At 40.2% G+C, this 21,198-nt stretch overlaps 1 protein-coding gene across 15 annotated transcripts in view; it reads right to left on the bottom strand.

The window, feature by feature from the left end:
• The window catches only part of LOC147800585 (ryanodine receptor 2-like), a 191,447-nt gene that overhangs the window by 31,311 nt on the left and 138,938 nt on the right, over nt 1-21,198 (bottom strand). For 12 of the 15 annotated variants that reach the window (XM_087144452.1, XM_087144448.1, XM_087144495.1 and 9 more), the window contains 20 exons: nt 20,262-20,332; nt 19,266-19,353; nt 18,362-18,637; nt 17,778-18,044; nt 15,631-15,768; nt 14,960-15,072; nt 14,486-14,579; nt 13,884-13,987; nt 11,982-12,033; nt 11,038-11,097; nt 9,665-9,764; nt 9,303-9,382; nt 9,110-9,186; nt 8,221-8,294; nt 6,977-6,997; nt 4,831-4,854; nt 2,065-2,145; nt 1,684-1,772; nt 1,191-1,247; nt 802-873 (listed from right to left, as the gene is read on the bottom strand). In XM_087144452.1, the coding sequence (XP_087000578.1) occupies nt 802-873; nt 1,191-1,247; nt 1,684-1,772; nt 2,065-2,145; nt 4,831-4,854; nt 6,977-6,997; nt 8,221-8,294; nt 9,110-9,186; nt 9,303-9,382; nt 9,665-9,764; nt 11,038-11,097; nt 11,982-12,033; nt 13,884-13,987; nt 14,486-14,579; nt 14,960-15,072; nt 15,631-15,768; nt 17,778-18,044; nt 18,362-18,637; nt 19,266-19,353; nt 20,262-20,332 (1,938 nt within the window). The remainder of the gene's footprint in view (nt 1-801; nt 874-1,190; nt 1,248-1,683; nt 1,773-2,064; nt 2,146-4,830; nt 4,855-6,976; nt 6,998-8,220; nt 8,295-9,109; nt 9,187-9,302; nt 9,383-9,664; nt 9,765-11,037; nt 11,098-11,981; nt 12,034-13,883; nt 13,988-14,485; nt 14,580-14,959; nt 15,073-15,630; nt 15,769-17,777; nt 18,045-18,361; nt 18,638-19,265; nt 19,354-20,261; nt 20,333-21,198) is intronic. The other 3 variants (XM_087144496.1, XM_087144476.1, XM_087144487.1) reach the window with 3 other exon arrangements.

Here is a 21,198-nt window from a genome sequence, read left to right as displayed (position 1 = left end):
CAATAGATTTTGCCTGTCGGACTAGAGTGGCCACCAGACAGTAATTCATGTGGGTGTAAACATCCGTTATTTGAAATGCTAAATTTTTGAAGAATTTTGAAACTTAAAAATCTTGGAAAGTTCCGATTATGTGCACTGCATTTGCATTTTTCAAACCACCTGGCAGCAAGTGGTTAAAGCTTTATGATGCAAATCTGCTGGGAAAAACCCAGGTTTGCAGCATCTTGCTGATATAGACGGCTTTGCCACTTTTTTGAGGTGGTACCAGGTCAAGTGGGTGAACCATGGAATCAATGATGTAATTGGATCATATTACAAATCAGTCACCAGTTTGGTCACAAGTTGTACAGGAATGAGGGCGGATCCAGAATCAAAATTGGGAAGGGGCCATTTTTTATTTGAAGGGACCTCAAGATTTGGGATTTTTTAATGTAATCTCATAGCATTTTCAAGGGGGTGAGGCTACATTTCAGCATTTTTTACACACTTCTGGAAGGGGGGGATGTAATACACCAAACATTAGCCTTTCTCTCTCTTGGTACGCCCCCCATCTTCTAATTACTGGGATGAACGATAACACAAGATTGCCTTTGGCACAGTTCCTTTGAATAACTTGGCTTGTGAGTAAAGAGGATTTGCACGGCTGACATCTTGCTGGCCAGTGCTTTTGTTCCACAGGATGTGCACAACGGAGGCTTCCCTGTGGGACAAATGCACTGCCTGCAAGATGGCCACCATGCAAAGCCTCTATAGACAGACTTGTTAATGAACTCACTAATATTTTGTGTTAAAATACTCTACCTGAATGTATTCTGTCAGTGTTCTGAATATTTGCTTGGCTACTTTGAAAGCCCGGGAAAAGTTCTCACGGCCCTGGTACAGAATAAAAAAACAAGGTAATTTCAAGGACTTAGGACATCGTCAGCACTACAGTGTAATAAATCCCAATCTGCGGATCTGTGCATACTGCGGCTTACACTCCACATGGCCTATATTCCCAAGATTATGGTATGCTTAAAGCACATGCTGTAGAACTTATTTGGTAGCTTGAAATTCAAACTCTTGTCGAAGTCAATGCCTCTGATGCTGACTTGGACATAAGCCTGACACAAGACACTGGACTCAAATTACAGGATGCAATGAAAAATACTGCTAAGTGATCTTTGACATTTTAATGTCAAACACCTCACCTGCTGATCTACGACATCCTTGCCTGAGTAATGCCAGTAGAAGTCACTGATTGATTCCTGAGTAATGGAAAAAGGAACAATACCTCAGATAAGCTCAAAGGCTGCTTCAAACTTCACGGACGGCAAAGTTTGTGACGTAAGGGCAAATTTGCGCACAACAAACTTGCAAAAATTGAACACTTTCAACTCCAGTAAAGTTTGTCACAAATGTTTTCTGACATCTTATGTGCTTCAAGTTATGCATCTGCATCTAGTATGAACCTGCATTAATTTTCTGGAACCTGTTTCTGAGACCTTTAAGGGGAGCAACAAATGTAAACAAAAAAACACAAAGCAAAATCTTTAACAATAGAATACAAGAGTTTTTCGTTTGATAAAATAAAACAGTCATGTTTATGCACGCAGTCAGATTCTGCCAAACAAAGTTAGAAAAACTCTGCCTAGTGTCTCTGTGAAAGTTTGGATAAGATTAGCTGCAGATATGAAAGCCAACCTGCAGTCGAAGGAGGTAATCCACTGTGCATATGATGATGTTGACGGTGGTATGGTTGCCAGTCTGCGTCCTCAGGTAATTCTGGAACTCTGTGGGCACGTGAAATGAGGCGAGAATATTAAATGGAGGAAGTAGGCAGCATATGAATCACATGTTGTGCACCCGTACCTTTGACCTTTGACATGCCAAGATAAACTACAATTTTGACTCAGCCTCACTGTCCGGCACACTTCATTTTTTTTCAGTTTTTATTACAGCGTCTCAAAAAGCAAAACACATACACAAAAACACCCCAGAAAATTAAACTTTTTTGAGCCTTGCTACACAAAGCTATTTGAGAATAAGGTTCCTCGAAAGATAGACAAGTTTTCCTTAACTCACCCAGATTATGTCCCTCACAGAGCAGCTGAAGGAACCGGAACAGAGCACAAGTAAACGGAGCATCGTGGAGTGCCTTCTCTCCTGATTGAAGCAACCACAAACAAACATACACACTTGGTGACATGCTTCTTGAAAAATGCATTACTCAGCATAAACTTGGAAAAGGACCGTCCATCACCAGCACGCTACAGGCCAGCATAAAATATGATTGCGTTTCTGTTTTGTAAAGCAGAAAGAAAATGTCTTCATAATTCTTACTCGCCATACTTTTTTTCAGGAAGAGACGAAATATTTCTTGAAGCAAAATCTCCTTTGAAGAATAAAGTTACATGTTTGTGTCACAATATTGTCTTATAAAAAGGTTCAAGTTGCAGACTTCGAAAAAACAAAATAAAGTATCAGGAAGTTCCAAAACCATCAGTGTTTTTCATCTCACAATTGAGAAATTGTCTTCCTTTGGAGTCCTCCAAAATGTAGCAGATGACAGACTACCTTGTGTGGCTGGGTGTTTGGAGTAATTAAATTGTGTGTGACAAGTTCATGATATCAGTTTGTGGATACTAATGGTGATTACGTGTGTATTCCAACAAAGTGCCCCCTCATACATGTACATGGCTGCGTGTGAGTGAAGACAACAAACACAAATCACTGATCTAAAAAACCCTCATCTGTGTTGATCACGTTTTAGAATGTTGAAAGTACACACCTTCTGATTCACTCAAGGGAATCAATTTGTAGCGATTTATGGTTGGTGTTCACTGCACTTTTGTTGATAGCATATGTAAAGTACATACTGGAAGGTGCACGGACTACTCAGTAATTCTAACCTATATGATGGATGTGATTAACTACTAGAGTGCCAGACTAATTTCTCATCCTTAACAGTTTTACAACAATCAGTGAAACCAATAACTTGGTTGTCCATACACTGCTATATCCATTAACACCATGATCATGTTTTTTCAGATGAAGCTGTAACACTTTTCACCAGGTGATGGTCACTGCTGTTCACGATGAAGTGGACAAGATGAACAAATATTTTTTAGTCTTGTATGTAGACACAACTTTTCTTCACAGTCATCTTCAATTCTTGCATAGAGAGCTTTGGTCTTGCATATAAGCATGCACACACACAAAACACAGCCAGGCACATCATAAACAAGATGCGATGCACACGGTTTGTACTTCACGCAAACCCAAGAAATCCTGGCAAAATTTTCCCCAGTGGGTTGAACTTTAACAAGTTTTGCAGAGCTAATATTTGCAATTGACATCATGAATTAGCCACTTGTGAGTTAAATTTGAATAAAATCTGGTACACTGTGTTATCTGATTGCATAGAAATGTAACAATTTGAATTCCCCAGACTAAAGACACTGTTGCTAAACCTCGTGATTCGGGGCAAGCTTTTGCATAGCGACCACCATCTCTGGAATGGACTGGTTCCTTTGAGCCGTTCTTATGCATTGAGAACAGTGTATTGTTGCAAGGCGTCTCTTATGTAACTAAGCAAAAGCTTGCCCCGAATCACGAGGTATAGCAACAGTGGTTTTAGTATGGAGAATTCAAGCTGTTATGTTAACGTGAATTTAAAGAACTCAGTGTACCAGATTTTATTCAAATTTAACTCGCAAATGGTTTATCAATACATGTTTGCATTTGCATGAAGAACAAAATGTGATTTACAATGGCAGGTACGTCATCTCACTTGAGTTCGTTAAATTTCATTGCAATATCAATCCATTCAAATTGCTTTATTTTTGGAGACCTTTGAAATACAGTAAATGTTGGGCATTCAGATTTGTGCGATTCCAAACTTACATCTGCCCATGTGATCTGTGACCTTATAACTGACTTGACTCTTGGGCCTTGTGCCTTTCACACACCAAAAGTCTTCCTTGAGTCTCCAAATTCACACAAAAGGTAACTAACTCATGAGATGATTTTGCAATTAACCTTTTTCCCACAACCCACAAGCATTCAAAATCTACTGTAGCATGCTTCAAACAACAATATTTTTTCAGCTACATGAATACCAGATTTTGAGGATCTTATATATTGCACACACCTAGTTGTTCATTTTAGCAGTTCCGTTTGGAACTGATTGCAAATGATCATATTAACCTGTGAAACTGTGTGTTTATAAATTGACTTCTGCGAATCGTTTTTTTCTTGCTGAACGAAAACATTTTTCTCTTTCTGCAACAAACAGTATAATAAATTGTGCAGTACATTTACTAGTGAATCTAAAAAATGGACAATGGGTTATTAATGAAAAAAAAATATATTGCAGTTCTGTAAAAGAAAATGGTTAGATGTCCCACAAGACTACAAGTAAAAGGGAGAAAATCTCTATTAATAGTATGATGTACTATGGAACAAGATTCCGTCTTAGTACTTCATCAGGCTTCATATAAAGTGTGCATTAATTGCTGACTAACTCTAGCAAGACAAAATGCATTACATGCAGCACTACATGTACTATTCATCTATGTATAGCTCCTTTCTTTGCACTCTGTGTCACATCTCCTACTGTCCTTTAATGTCGGCCATCTTTGATGTTAAGCCAAGTCCGAATCTGTTGTGGCTGTGACTCTGGTTTTGTCATTAGCACACCACAGTGAACAGCCACAGACAATAGCGTCTGTTCAAAACACAGTCCAACATGAAAGATGTCGAATCGAGGAGCTTTGTGGGAAATGCATGACATCAGTGCAAGAAATCTACGTCTGCATTGCCAAATCAAAACAGCTATATGGAACTTACTGAACTCAGTCAGGAAATGAACATCTGGGAGATGAGTAGAGGCAAGGACATGCCATGCAAGATACATGTACCAAAAAAAAAGAGCAAACATCATCACCAAATCAAACACAAAAACAAAGAAAATGATGTTAAGAGCTGGGAAAATGGACAAGAGTAATTCAGGGAGGAATGAGGGGTTGGGGGAAAGGGATGTTATAGTGAGTCATGGAAATGGAATATGAAGCAACAAAATGGATTACATTTGTCTTCATGTTACTATTAAATCAAAAAAGAAAAATCACTGGGGTCAGCAAAATTGAAAAGCTTGAATAAATGCCAATTGCAGAATGGTATAATGGTTGGAGCTTTGTGCAAGCAGAAGAATGGGTGTATTAAATCAAATTTTACAAATTAAATGCAAACCCAATAATTGGTCACATTTCATTGATATAGCCACAAAAAGGACCGAGTTTGAAATCAACTCTCACTCATACTTGTGACATTTGTAAATTAATATTTTTCAAGAAAACCCTTATTTAAAATTGCCATCTATCTTGGAATTTCTTGTGAATGTAAACCATTATGTATGGATTTGCAATATGGGATTTGGCATTTGTAAATCAGGCATTCATTGATACTCTCACTGGAGCATTTCATCGGGCAAATGTTTTTTGGCAGCAGAAATGAAAGGTTCATTGATCATCTTTTTTCTCTGTATTTGAAAGGTTCTTCTTAAACAGAGCCAGGCAGAAGGCCATGTTGGGGAAACTGAGGCGGGGGGTTAATTTGTCGACCACGATGCCGTGTTAGTGTTGGACACAGGCACAAGCACGTTGGATCTCTTTCCATGTATATACTCACAGCAACACTACATTCAAAATATGCCGATGGTTTTTATGTGAAGGCTAACAAGAAGATAAAAGGATGTGACCAAAGAAAAGAAGAGAGTTTGACAAAGCTGAATGTTTGAAACTCAAACGTTGGAATATCTGATGCGAAACAGTTACAGGAATGGTCTGATGCATGGCTTCAAGCAATCCTAGCGCGTTGGAACTATCAATGGCAAGGGGAATAGTTTTGATTTTTTTTTCCAACAGGTTTCAAATAGTTTTGAGCAACAAGGTTATCCAACTTTGCAGGCTGGTATGAAGGGATTCCCAAGCCACAATGTATTAGTACACAGGATTGATTCTCTTGTCAAGTCCTTCTTCATGGGGAGTCGGGTAGGCAGAGCAGTGCTGTCTTTGCCATCAACCTCTGTGACCCGGGTTTGAATCCCACCCAGGCCAGCATATGGGCAGTGCCATCCACCTCTGTGACCCCGGTTTGAATCCCACCCAGGCCAGCGTGTGGGCAGTTTTTCAGTCCCTACCTGTTTCCTGTGGGCTTTCCCCAGATTATTTCTCCAGGGTTTTTCTCCCACTACTGAAACCTTTCTTCGCTTTTTTTCAACTGGTTTCTTATAGTAACCTTGTGAGGTACAGTGCTACATAAGCACTGTTTATAAAACCATACTTCAACACCAGAAATAAATAAATAATTCAGCTATTCTTATATTAGAGTAATGCTAATGATAATCCAGTATGGATTTTTTCCTATGAATTTATCTATTCCTGTCATCAGTAACATGAGGTAAGGACTCTGGAAATCATTCTCATCACATAGAGAATCCCATTGTATCTTGTTATCAAACCTAGGGTGTACCATCAGATATATACAGCCAGGCACAGCATGTGGCAATGAATATTGTCCATGAAGTACTTTACAGAATGGTAGCAAGAACAGATGAGATGAAGTCAGATGTTAAACAGTTCAACAACATCAGCTCAAACACTACGGCCAGACCGAATTCAACAAGCCTATCAAGTGACATGGATTCATTTCCTTCATTCCATGCTGATCATTACTTTTATCATGCTCACTTGAGATCAACAGTTTCTATGGTAACTGATCAGATGGGGGCAAAAACCAGAGAATTCAAATGTTGCACTTTACACTTTCATGTCACACTTTTCAGCCGAGGATTAAGTTGCTATGCATCAACTTTGCTCTGTTATGCCTTAAAAGCCTGTAAGTCCAGGAAAACATTAATGAAGAAAAAGCCATTTAAAGAAAGAATTAGGTTGCAGCAAAGAACAGTAAAATGGATTTCTTGTGGTGTCATTACCTGCGGCAGACTCACCAGTGACTGTTTGGGAGGGGAGAAAAAGCAAACAAACAAACTTGACATGCAGTTGCTAGGCAACCAATCAAAGTGCAAGAACAAATGGGGGTAAGAATGTGATGAGAAGTTATTTGGTAGAATTGTAGACAACCATTCCGCAGCCTTTTGCGTGAATTCCAGTTCACAAGAATCCCAAATGTGGATTTTTGAAGAGAGATCACCACAGTTTCCAAGAAACTAGGACTGAAGAGAAAGTGGAATAACCCAACTTTCTTTTAACTTTCAAGTTGACGGGTGAAGTTGCGCAAAGGCTTGGGGAACTGTGACCTAATACATCTCTCAATGAAATATACTTTGATCTTTAGTTGACAACGTCAAAAATCAAACATCAATGGAGTTAATGTGAAATGACTGGGTTTGCAAAAATATTTTTTCAACAGCAAGGGTAGAAAAACAAAAGCCCTCAAAACACGAAACTATCTTGAGGAATAAATCTGTTCAAAAAACATCAACAAACAACAGCGCATGCACGAATAAAGGACAATCTTCAAGTTTGTTTTTGCAAACTACAGCAGCTTTAACTAAACATGTGTAACTACAATAAAACTCTGACAAAATTTCAAGACGGAAAAGAAAAAACAACAACTGTATACAAGATAAATACATGTGGACAGTTTGGAAGGCCTAAACACGCTTTGCCAGTTAAACTTGAAAGTAAGTCTGGAACACTGTGACTTGTTTAATCATTTAAACTTTTGATCTTTGAGTTCTCCTGACTACAGACACTGTTCTTACCCCACATGATTTGAGGTAGGCTCTTTCACTGTTCACAATAACTGAGAATGGTGCAAAGCCAACTGACCATTTCAGACACAAATCCGACTCTTCACAATTAAACAAGAATAATTTTAAAAACTCAGGATACCAGACATTACTCAGATTAACCCACAAAAGGCTAAGAACTTATTAGGGTTACAGTAGAAGCATGTCTACTGCCAACTGACGTTGAGACTAATGTGACATTTAGGTTATTTTATGAGCTCCCCTAATGGCTCAACAAACAATTCAATTCTCTAAATGTGATCATTTCAATGGTAATACTTTCTGCTTCTCCAACAGGGAGATACGACTAAATAATGCGCATGCAGCCTTGTTCATGTGTAATATATCAGAGAGTGCCCAAAACTCTTCAGGCAAACACTACAAATTTGCCTGGATCTTATCTTACCAGCCTATGCTTATCTTACCAGCATTCTCCCCAGAGCTAACACCCAGTCCCTCAGCTTTGTTGTATCTCTCGTAAGCCTCTAAATCCAACACACTGTTAGAGAGACCAAAGAAACATACCCATGGCCAATTAGTGCATCGATTGCCCATGTAATTAGATGGGGTAGATATGTAGTCCTTGGTCTACTGTTTGGAAAGGTTTGGTAAACATTGTTTCCCACTTAATGCATTAGAGCAGATTCTGGCAGGTTCTTGGATTCACCACTTTGCATGCTTTGGCAGGGGTTGCTTCAACAAACTTGGGACCTCATACGGACATCTGTGAATTCTAACCTTCCCAAATCTTCCTTACACGAGTGAAAGATTTCACAGCCTTGAAGCAGCACGGCAAAAATATGAGTCTCAGTTCAAAGGATGTTGTGCTGTTGACCCTTACCCATATATAACTTTAGATTCCCAGATAACATTTCAAATCAACCACAACGCTCCAGGATATCAATGTCACTGCTTCAGTGGACAGGACCTGGCAGAGGATCTTGACGGGAAGGCAGTGATCACCCCCCCAGCACACTGAACAAATAAAGGAAGCTTTTGAAAGATTGAGGTTGTATCCAATTTGTGATCTGACATTGGTACACAGACATCAGAACCAGCCTGATGGATGAAGTGAACCAGCACTGGATCACTGATCGACATCCAGGTCTGTGTGAAATAAACAGGCCTTTGGCCTCCTTTCCAGGCACATTGTATATGAATACAGTCATTGTTTGGTTCTTGAACTCAGAACCCTTATATTTGCTATACACCAGGCAGGCAAGAACAGCTTAAGTTAAGAAAATCACAATTTATTTCTTGCAGTACAATTTAATTTTATTAAAGAGTATTTACAAGCACTGACTAGACTCTCACCTGCATGATTCCATCAGCTCAGCTACACTAGTGAAGAACCCAACATCCATCTTGTCTTGAAGATGTGAAAGCATTCTCTGAAAAAAGACGAAGGTCGATTAATACTTGACAAGTCAAATGACTGTTTTTCTTGTGCTTATCTTATGCAAAGAGGTTAATATACCAAGGCAATTTCACAATGCTTGCCCCTTACCTCTTGGACGGCTACATTACCACCCCTCAGGAGGGAGATACCAAGTTGTAGAGTGCACATGACCATAGGGCTGGGCTTACCTATATGTATTCAAAAAAAAAACAAACAAGCAAACTAATGTCAAAACTGTGAGCAGACTTTGTTGGAAATGTTTTTTTTAGTAATTCAATTAGGAAAAATTGGATTTTCTGATTCGGCTGATAAATTAGATTTAAAATTTTTGAGAGGATGCTTTTGCTGTATACTGTATGTCAAGAGGTCATCTGGCACAAAGTGGTTATAAAAGCCATCAATGCCAAAACATATTTTCATTAATAAAAGCTGAGGGAGAGGGGTTCTTTCTGAACTCCTGAGAATCTAACCATCACTGGCGCTGAGAAGCAGCAGGACCATCTCTGCAGCACCTCTGTCGGCCAGCCTGCCTTGCTCAGACAACAATCGCTGCTTGGCTAGCTCTTGCTCCTGTAAAGAAAACAAAATCATGGTATAAACATTTGAACCCGAATGAACAAAAAACGCAGTACAAGACACAAAGCAGTTGTACCCAGTCAGGTTGCATGACTGGTGTACTCAAGTCAGAAACACTGAACAGAGAGGGGATGAAAAATGAGCAGCGACACTGCAGGAGAGGACGACACATTCCCCCCTCGAAGGTTCATGCCCTCCCCCATTGAAATGTTGATACGTCCACAACCTATGTACGAGCAGTTTATAGCTGCTTTTACTGAACCTCGCCACCTTCAAACCACCCTCCAAACAAAAAATGCATGCACCCATAGGGGACCCATTGAAATTTACCCCTTGTTATTCCAGTGGAAAAATGACACAGGAATGCCTTCTCCATATTTTACTTCAATAGATAATGATACGACTTGAGCCTGGATGACTTGCAATGGACTATTTTTGCTGATTTGGTAACAACCAGGTAATGCCATGTTTGCAGACAAGATGTGCACCAAATGCCCCTGAACCACTTTGCGCCGGGGGACCCGGTATTGGGTACTTTATGTTTGTACCCATAGCTGGGGAGCCCGAAATCGGACAAAGGAGCTGGATCTTGTAACAGAACACAAAAGACCAAGCTGCTGGGACTTGAAGAACATTTTTTCAGTTGTCAATAGTGAAGGTAAACCGTCCTTTTTTAAAACACTATACCACTATTTGTGGCATTCAAAACGAAGGATTACAACCATGGACAAAAGCTCTCCAGTGCTGCGGCGCTGAGCAACACCATACCACTGCACACTAATCTGGCTCCATTGAAAATGACACCAGTAACCAACTGCTCTAGTTTCGAGAACAAAAGAAAATTACGAAACACGGCTCAATCTGGGCTCTCTTTACAAGGCAGGAGACCTAGCTGAAACACACGAGAATCAATAGATGGTGCCTGTCAGATTAAAGTAGCCAACAGACAGTCATTCGTGTGGGTGTAAATGTCCAGTAAATGAAGTGATGAATTTTTGAAGAATTTTGAAAATGGAAAATAATGAAAAACGCCTGTATTTGTGCATGGCCATTTTAATTGAACCCGGCGCAAAGTGGTTAAAGACCAACTGTGTGTGCTTACAACTTGCCAATATACAAGTCCACATCAAATTTAAGAGCACCTACAACATGCACATCACCACCTGACAAACCTACACTACGCAGTCAACGGAAACCATATCAAGTGAAATTCAAATGCAAAAAATACTACTGAGAAGGATGTTTTTTGGATGTAGCTTTGACGTACCTGGAAGGAGATGCTGTCCTCTGTTTCTTCATCATCTTCATCATCGTCACCACTGCAACTCTGAACAGTGGAAAGGAAAATGGCATTGTTACATGCATGTTAATATCTGAGTAGTTTCCCTTAAAAATAAACAGCTTTTAGTTTCGATAACCACTTCATTTTGTCGCTCTTGGTAGTGTGTCCCCCTGTTTAAGGCCAGGCCTTCCCAACTAGAAGACTAAGGCCCCTGGTCAAGCCCCACTTATTATACATGAGCACACTGGCTAAACAGTTCATCTGGAGGAATGCCAGTACAGTGTTACAAGTTCTAATGCCACTTTGGTTGGATTTCTCTGCGTTTATAGTACATTCTCTCACATGTCCGGTCACAAGTAACAGGATGAATAGTGACAAAGGAATGCTTTTGAATAGCTTAGGACTTGGCTGAAGACGGATATGACGTGTTTTTCATCGTCAGGTTTTTAAAAGCAAATTCATCTCAGATTTCATGGAGAAAATCTGATAAAATCATCGACGGTTACTAGAAACCAACTTTTTAACGTAGAGATTAAAACTAAGAAAGTTACCCTGAATTTGCACCTGACTTGCATTAACCTTGAGAATGTTCCACAATGATTTTGTCATAATGCTAAAGTGTGGATATAATTTCTGTGGTTGCATCATTTTAGGGAAATTCAGTCAAGGAAGTTAGTTTGGTGTATCCTGTGCTGAATATGACATAAGAAAGGCTCCCTCTTTCAGAATTGTACACTTCAACTCAACATCAAATTGCACCCATCTTTACTCTCTGGAGACAATTTCACCTTACTCATGTTCAAACTACATGTATGAGTATGCAATGAGCAAATAAAGCTAGAGAGTAGTCTCCAATTGAAAGGGATTGTCCAAGACTGGCAACATTTACAAAATCCAGAAATCGTCAACTTTCAAATGTTGGTGTTTACCCTGCTCATGATGTCTGCGTAGGAAGCATACAGGAAGTCCTGTTCCACACCACTAGGACAGGAAAAAAGAGAACAAGTTGTCATCGTCTGACTCTGATAGAAAGTATCACTCAAGCATGACAGCTGTTATCAATACCACTGCCATTTTTGATACACTGTGTTCACTGCTGTTTAAAAGCAATGGGAACCATTTTGGCATCACATGTTCACTCCTATGCCTTTGTGCACCACTTAGTTGAGAGTTAGCGCATGTGCACTCGATCACTTTACTGTGGATTTCGAGGCATATGACGTATGACGGATGGAGACCACAATTTATTTTAACACAATAGAAACAAACAAAGTTCACGGAAATAACCTGTTAACTAAAAACTGAACAGACAACATTAGACCACCGTATTATTGAACCCAGTTGCATAAAAAGTTTAAACAAATTCTACAAATGGGATTTTAAAAAACATCATGACCAGTTTTGAAAGAAAATACGTCCATGGTCACTCCCATTTAAAACCATTTCTCCAGTTAATCAAAACAAATGAAATAAAGTGAGGTGTGTATCTGAAAAAAACATCGGAAGTAATTTCAAGCTATTGTGAATTGAATATTTTGCACAAGAATCATTTATCCATAGTTGTGTATGTATAGGTGCATCGATAGAGTACATGTACATGAACACACATAAATCATGGCTGACCATCAATCAAGAGATAGCCAAAATTGAAATTGATAAAACTAACGAAGGACGATTCATAATAGCTTAATAAACATTAACACAATCACTTTTTTCAAACACTCTTTCAATTACAAAGATATGCGGCACCTGTGGAAAGAGGATAAAATTCAATATTTCGATTTTAAAATACCCTTTTTATGTTCAGAAATGTAACGTAAACAGACATCTTTCACCCCTTTTTCTCTGAAATATCACTCATGATTAACAAGAAACACATCACAATATGCAATCTAAAGCCTGATTATATTTCTCTGGTATAATTTCAGCAAACTTGTACATAATGCAAAAGATCTCCACAGATGGATTTTGGTATAGTCGTTTGCTGGCACCAACCTTTTAAAAAGCAACAAAAAGTGATCATGACCATTGCCGAATTTAGCACATGCGCACGAACTAAGTGGAAGGGGTGAACATAGGTGGCATAAGTACATGGCTCTGCTAAAAATGAAATGATTGTGTGTTTATAGAACTAGCAAAGAAAGTTTACACAAGCTAGGTACAACTGCAATCCTTAGTTACAGGATGTACATTTTTGGTGTAATCGGTCAATCTGCGCCATCACTTGATCTGTTCACTCAGCTACACTTACTCAACTCTCTGCTGAAGATTTCCCCTTAGACAACAGTATCATCCATTCATGGTTGTAGAAAATTGTTTCAAAAGGGAAAGTGAGGTCTAAGATTTTATACAGCATCAACTGATAACACAAAAAGATCAAGCAATCATCCTGATCAATCGATTACGCCTAACATTCACACGCACACAGGCCTAAATTCAACACTAAGTTCCTAACTCCTGAAAAAAGTTTATTGTCACTACAGAATTTTCTGCAGAACCATGGAACTGGTCCTTTACTTCACCTCCATTCTCGTTTAGCACATTTGCTATGCAGAATTTCTGCTGAGCAACCCAAGCGGCGGATTATGAGGTCATTTGTAGGGTGCCTGTCACTGCAAAGTTTTAAGTGACCAAAGAATTTAATTTGCAGCAGGCCTTGAGTAATCCAAGTGTAGAAGCATGAAAGAATGACCGAACTGAAAAATGTGACTCGCCGTGAAGACAGAAAAAATGACCCGAAGTACCCTGACAATGACAGTAATTATACATTTCCATCGTACGAGTTCCAAGAGGTCACCAGGCCCTATAAGCCAAGACAACATTGGTCTTACTCGCGCTGGAGGCCGAACGACCGACTGAAGGTCAAGATAAGTTGATGTAGCGGATCTCTACTGCTTTCTTCAGACACAGCCGCCAACTCCTCCCCACTGGACTTCTGGAATGGTAAATCCCAAACAAGAAAAGATTTAGAAATGCTTGCTTTGTGAGTTTAGAGCAGTCCATTACTTGACATGCAAATGCTAAGTGTTTGAAGGCTGTAGCAGAGCAAATTTCAGAAACATAATTTACTTGTGTCTATTCAAGATTATTATTTAGTGTAAACTTGGTTCATAACTTGATGCAAATGAAGAGCAAATTTTCCACCACTTCAGGCAAAACAATGCCAGGTGAGAATGCAAACAAGTTTTAAAATGTGACTTTATTCATTCAAAACTTGTCGAGGTGAACTATACGAGTAATCCCTGAGATCTCTTCAATCCACAAGGTGGCTTTGGAGAATTTGTAAGGATTGAATATGGAATACAATAATGACTGTTTCCTTACGTTGTCTCCTTACAAGTTTGAGGGTTTGAGGGAAGATTCCGCAAGGTTCCTGACTAGATGAGCCCACCCCCAAGTGAGTTTGGGTTAAAAAGTTGACAGTAATGCTTACGGTGAGGTCTTCAATCAGTAAATGCTGAGCTGAGTCCTCCACAATCAGCCACTTTTCCTTGTAGGCTCGGAGGAAGTAGTTGATAGCACGATGCCTACAGAGAGAGGGATTTGAACAAACTGAGGCTGTTAAGAAGACGCAGCTGCTGGAGATAAGCTGGATTGTTGGTATCACAGACTCTGTGACATAATTGTATATGACACTGTGTGGCCGATGCACAGGGAACCGATGAAGGGCAAATTGTATGCGCACACTGGTTTGTTAAGTATATATGGAAAGGAGGTGATTTTCAAATCCATGCACGCAAACCTACAAGCAGCAGAAAACTGAGTGCTGAACGCAATGTGTAGAAACCAACTTTCTCCCACAATGCACTGCAGATGGGGTGGGGATTTGTGCAGACTACAGCAAGGATCCCAAGCGATAAACTGAAAGCTAATGGCTTCAGTCAGCTGCAGATTCGTCTTGACTCACTTGGGCAGATGGTGGAGTGGGATCATCCTGAAGCAGGCCATGATAGTTCGACGTCTCTGAGCCGACATGAGCCGCCTCCAAGCACTCTTCTTGGAGAGCGGGGGATGCTCCATCTGAAACCAAAGATCAAAACATGAGTTTCTCAGGAAAGAGCCTGCAGTGGGCAACAGTGGAGAACAGTGTTATGGTTTGATACTACACAAGTACTTTACGAGTATTATGATTAGTTATCACACTTGTATTGTCACAAGTACTGTCATCATCGGCATGAGTGAACAGTAAAAATGGACTCCCTCTTTACACAATTTACATGAATAGCTAGTGTCTTGAGTTGAGACTGAGGCACTTTCAAGGTACTCCTGACTACTTTGGCAGCAACTGTGAGTACTATGAAAGTCTCAGGGAAATACTTAACCACAGTACTGATAGAGATAGTGAAGGAAGCAGCGAGGGAGATAAGGAAAGGTTCACAGACACAAAAGGTTCAAAAGACCAAAAGAAAGAGGGTGAATAATGACTAAGGTCCTTTGGTTGCATATCGTTTAAAACAGCTTGTGATTTGAATTCAGACTGGGGACCTTGTGATGGTCTTGTGGGGTATTGTGATGGTCATCAGAGGACTTGACTACAAAACTGGAGAGGAAAATTCAAAATAAGGGCCCAGTTCTCACCAAATGGAGTCTGTGCAAAACCAGGGCCATATTGATGATCCTGTCCACAATCTTCTCCTGAGTCATCTCCACGGCGTACACCATGCGATTGGACGCTGCCTTGTTGTACAGATGTCGCTGCCAATTCTTGGCCGCTTGCTGTTTGGAAATACAACGCAAAACAGCACAAGAATTCAATGCAACTATGCATATGAGCAGGGAAAGCACACTCAATCACTTCAGCCATGCTTTGATTTCCTTTTCAAGCATTCCGTCAGAATATATGCAAAGCACTGAAAAAGAGCTTTAAATTTCCCTGTGGAATGGCCGGGACTCAATTTTATCCAGTCAATTTTTCCATTGTGATTTTTAAGGGATACTGCCAAGTGTGGAAGTAAGTTTACTACAACTAGTTGAAGCTAGGAAGCATGCAGAAGGCAAATGCATTAAAAAATCTGGGAGACACAGTAAAGCCAAAAATTTGGTGCATCTACGTAGTAAATGGATACAAGCTACTGTTTTTTTATCAGTTGCAAAATGGACACGAAAACCAGACCAACATAAGCCACAAACTGATGGAGAGCAACAAATTCTTGCAGACAGATTACATTTGGCTGGAATAATGGGCTCCTTACCCCAAACATGAGAACCTAATAGAAGTAGATCATTATTTTGGTCGTGATCCATGCAAAACATTCAACAGTCAGTTTAGGCTTCCCTGCCTCTTTTTCAGGAGTAAATATTGCATTTACTACTGGAAAACACAAACTTCAGTTCATTTCAACAGTGCTTCTTATATCAAATTTTTCATCTGCGGCTTTTTGGATTGTGAGTTCAAGTGATCATGAAAATACAAAACTTTCCTGTATTGAAACACCGTTGGGAAACATTCAAACTTGCGGGCTAAATATACAATTAATATCATAATCTTGAGTTCTCCGATGTTTTCAGAACAGTGCCTAGGTCATTTATTTCTGACAAAACTAAGTTTATTATGACAATACTTCTTGTACCCAATTATTCATTCTTAATTTTATACTGTGACTTCAAAAATGATGACCATCAAAAAAGGTCTCTTGCATTGAAACATTGACATTGTTGTGGTCAAGTCTATGACGAGCAGGATCAATATTTTTGTCACAGGTGAATAACAAAATTCAACACACAGATCCATTCATAAGTATCAGACTTAATAAAGCCTAGTTTCCATCTCCACGTAAACAAACGCAGCCAGCATCACCGAACAGTCTCTGATGATTCATAATCATATGAAAAGGCTCTAACTGCGACTGACACAAACATACATGTAGATGCACATAGTCGGCAAAGTAGGATCATCTCCAACTCTGCCGAGTCTCTCCACTGATCATCAGCATAAGGCCCATTTAAACAATCATGCTGGCATACAAGGTCTCTCTCACTTGAGTACCATGCATGTGGCCTATTTTCTCCTGGCAAATGAGTTCCTACAGTGTAGTTGTCAAGCAAAATAGCTGACCACGCATGGCATACATTAAATCGGGTTGGCTTCATGGAGTGGTATAAACCACGTAAAAGAGGCATTTTATACATTAGGTTACAGAATTTGATTTCATTTCGCTTTCAGTTTTTGAACAAATGATATCACACAATCTCTTCCACAATCATCTGTGCATTAACATCCTGTGTACTGTAGGCAATTAGTGTCAACATAGTAAACTATTTGCATTGCCGCTTTGTTCAGGCTCCAGAGTCTTTTGTCTCAGGTATGGGCAGAAAGATTCGAGCGTAGACACATAGTCCGAGCAAGCGACCCTTTTCCTTGGGGGTGGGGGGATGATATTTTTTCAAAGACACGTTCCTCCTCAGACTTCATGTGTTACAACTAGCTCCTACCTTGTTAAACTATGCTCCCACTTATTGCTGTCTGCCCTTTACAGCAACCCAGTTTCATACTGATGGCCTCTTGCGCCCTCACACTCGTAGTGATGCAAATAGTAAACTAGGTTTAACTTGTGGCAGACTTGTGATGGATATAACAGCACATTACACCGAAAATAAGCTCAGTCAAATTCAAGCCTTTGAGGAAAAAGTGAATTTCAAGGAATCTTTGAGGACTCCAAGCAAAAACTTTTATCCCATCTCATAAAAAAGTCAATGAACATTTATGAAGACAGAAAGATACGAACACTTGCGGTTAGAGAAGGCCGCCTCGGACATGCACTAGGAGGCGGAGCTACCGAGGAAGCAGGGGCGGATCTAGCTTTATGAGGTTTGTGAAACGAGGACGAGGGCTTGGCAGACAGGGACGTGGACAAGTTAGAGGAACGTCTTCTAGAAAAGGTGGAGGAGCAGGGTGTGCAGGTCTTAGGGGAAGAATCACTGGAGTCGACCTCTTTGTCCTGAAGATGGAGGGAGTGCACTAGGAAATCTCGCACGTCCTTTTCCGTCTCTTTCTGTTGAGGAGAGAAAAAAGTCACATATTTGACAAATTGTAGCACAGAGCATATTTTGAGACTTTAACATGAATCTAGACTAGACCCCCAAGATCCTACAAAATTCACGAAGGCATTTGGGAGAATTTTTTTGCAGGATTGAGGCAGAAGTTGCGACTGACACTTGATGGTGAACAAACCAGTGAGAATTTGGCTGCAACTCATGAATATATATATGAAGTGTGGTATTTCCGCACATACATAAAAAATAGCTAGCTAAAGAGTGGACCTAACAACTCTTGCCTCCGAAAAAAGGAGCTCCACCCACACAAACTCACCTCCTGGAACTTCATCTTGGCCTGTTGCACCAGCTCCTGTTCTCGTGCACCGTAAAGGTTCATCCCAATGGGCAGCATGCGCTTCAGACAGACCACTACTAGGCTGGTCGGCGAACCCTGACCTTCAACCCTACACTCCCTGGCTTTCTTAATGCCGGCTCCGGGGTCATCCGGTGGAGTCAGGCCCATCCTTCGGTTTGAGGTCGCGCACGCCAAGAGGGCAGCGTTCTCCGCCTCCATTTGGGCGACAAAGTTCTGCTCTTCACGACGGCAGTTCTACAAAGTGACAGTGAGATTCAAACAATTTACAAACAAATAGATTTGATCAAACCGAAGTTTGCTGAGGTAAAAGACTCAACTTGTGGCAGTGCTTTTATTGCAATGGAACAGGGTTGTGTTTATGGACCAAATTCATCTGAAGCACACAAGAAAGAAATGTATGAGAATACCATTCCCAGCATCATGTACACTCCACTTACTTAGTGAGCGATCTCTACCAGTACATTCCTTGAGAAATATATTTAAATACATGCTTGCCATCTCAGGGGGCTGGGTATTGATGAACTGAACAACCACCTCAAGAGATAATATGTGTCAATAAATAACCCCCTGTGACTAAGAATAACGCATGCTCCTATGAAATTGCCAATCAGCGACTTATCCATTTCTCATGGGCGTACATCTTGTTTCTAGTCACAGCCAAAATAGTCACGCACGTCCTTACAAATCCGCGGTTAGATTTGCTTGCATTCCTCTTTGCATCTCCTTTCAATATCCCCAAGATCATTTGTAGATAAAAGATACTGCACAAAGTGGACCAGCCTCTGACCTTGGTTAAAGTTTTGCGGGTACAAGCAAATCAGAGGGATGGACCTGCCAGTGAGGCTTACAAGTGAAGACTTACCGCAGATCGTGCCCAACAACTGAAGATGCTAGAGACCTCACTAAAGAGGCTTTCGGCTTCCAAGGAAGGCATCTTAAGCCACTTGGCCCTATCAAGTCAAAAAAAGAGAAGAAATAGCTTCCAGATTCAAGGAAATATTCAGACTAAAAACCAGTATTGTCATCAGGTCCTCTGACTACCAATGAGGTTCGTTCAAAAGAAACTCCTTCACCACAATTGCTTGCAATTGACTTGTAAAGTCATTTACAATTGAAGTTATTGTAAGTCTCCAAACAACTGAAGAAATCCTTTGAAAATGATCACCATTTTGCCAGACTTTTAAGATTCAGCAAAGGTACACAATGTTTACCAGCTCAGTGTTTTGATTGTCATATTTTTGAAGCATAAGCTAATATTGGTCTCTGAAGTGTTTGTAGGAGTTAAAGCAAGGTACATGTGGCTATTGCCTTGTCTGTGAATTTTGGAAGAGTTAGGAGAATGCCTTACTTCAACTTTGAAGCTGAGTTTGAGAGGAATCATCTAATTGCTAATACAGTCTACTTGGGTGCTGTCAGAGAATGAGTAAGCCGGTTCTGCATTTCAACACTGCACGCTGTCAAGTCATTCAAGACACACTGTTGGCCCCATCAGTATAGCTGTGGGCCAACTCACAAGCACTGAACCTAATCAAACCTCTGAAGTTCGGTTCTCAAATGAACTGCATAAAAATTAAATTTCAAGCAGCTGTGTCTGTGGTCTTTAGCTTTACTACCAAACACCTCAGAAACAGCACCCAATTTTGCAAAGCACAAAATTCTTTAAAATCTGTATAAAAAATAGGTAATCACGATAGAATGAACACAGGCAATTTCAAAATTACATATCAGGTTTTGCTTTTGATCATAAATGGCAAAAACAAATATATTGTCAGCAGGCATTCAAATGAACTTAGCCAGACCACAGCTGGACTGTTTAACAAGCTTTAGCCAAAATAAGGATGGAATGTTAGTGCTGTACCTTTGTGAGTCAACAAACTTGATGAGGAGGGGATAGAAAGCATAGATATCCCTCACTATCAGGTGATAGTCCTGTCAGATAAGAGAGACAAAATGTATGAAATATTAATCAGGTGGTTGATGTCTCCACACAGTCTATCAAGAAGAGCTTTCATTTTCTATCAGCCCGAGCTGAGGTGCACACCTAATCAGCGAAAAGAAAGACAGGTGGTTACATACGGGTTCTTGCATGCATTCAAGGTGTACGCAAAGACCATACATGCCGAAGTAAATTAGTAAGGCATACTCAGCGTGCTCCGCATCAAACGTGCATATACTTGCGCGCATCATGGTGTGCCTACGCGGTGAGTGCCAAAAAAAAAAATACCCTCTTTTGTTCCGCTTGGAGGGGATAACTTTTCAGACAAATGCTAAGATTTGAATTATATCCATTGGAATGTCTCAGAACCTTATTCACTCCTGAAAGAGGCTTACTCAATGGTGCGATCGCATGCTTCAACTCATCAGACACTGATAGTTCATAAAGCAAGAGGAATTAAAAAGTGCACACAAGACATTTTCAAAAGGACACGAGCAGTCATCAGCTGATTAAAAAGAAAGTCCCACTGGATAGAAACCAGGCCCACAAGGCCCATTTCCATGGTATTCTTAAGCACATACCACTTTGCATATAGAGCCTTTGTCCATTTCAATGAGGCAATGAGTGGAAAGCAGACAAAGAGCTACCGGTATCTAAATTCAGAGGAACGATTTCTTCTTCTCACAATAGTGTTACTGACATAACAACGGAAATCACTCATACGTGGAAGTCACAGAACCTCCTCATTCCGACTATACTTCAGGTTTGCATGACTTTTCCACTGCATCACAACATTCCGTACAGTTGTGCAGCCACATAAAGTAAACCTAGCCCCAGAGACTAAAGAAACGACCTCTGA

This window comes from Acanthaster planci, linkage group LG01 (assembly GCF_054643075.1).
Source record: "Acanthaster planci isolate LZ-2023a linkage group LG01, COTS_SCS, whole genome shotgun sequence".
Lineage (NCBI taxonomy): Eukaryota > Metazoa > Echinodermata > Asteroidea > Valvatida > Acanthasteridae > Acanthaster > Acanthaster planci.
This window is presented reverse-complemented; position numbering and strand designations above follow the sequence as displayed.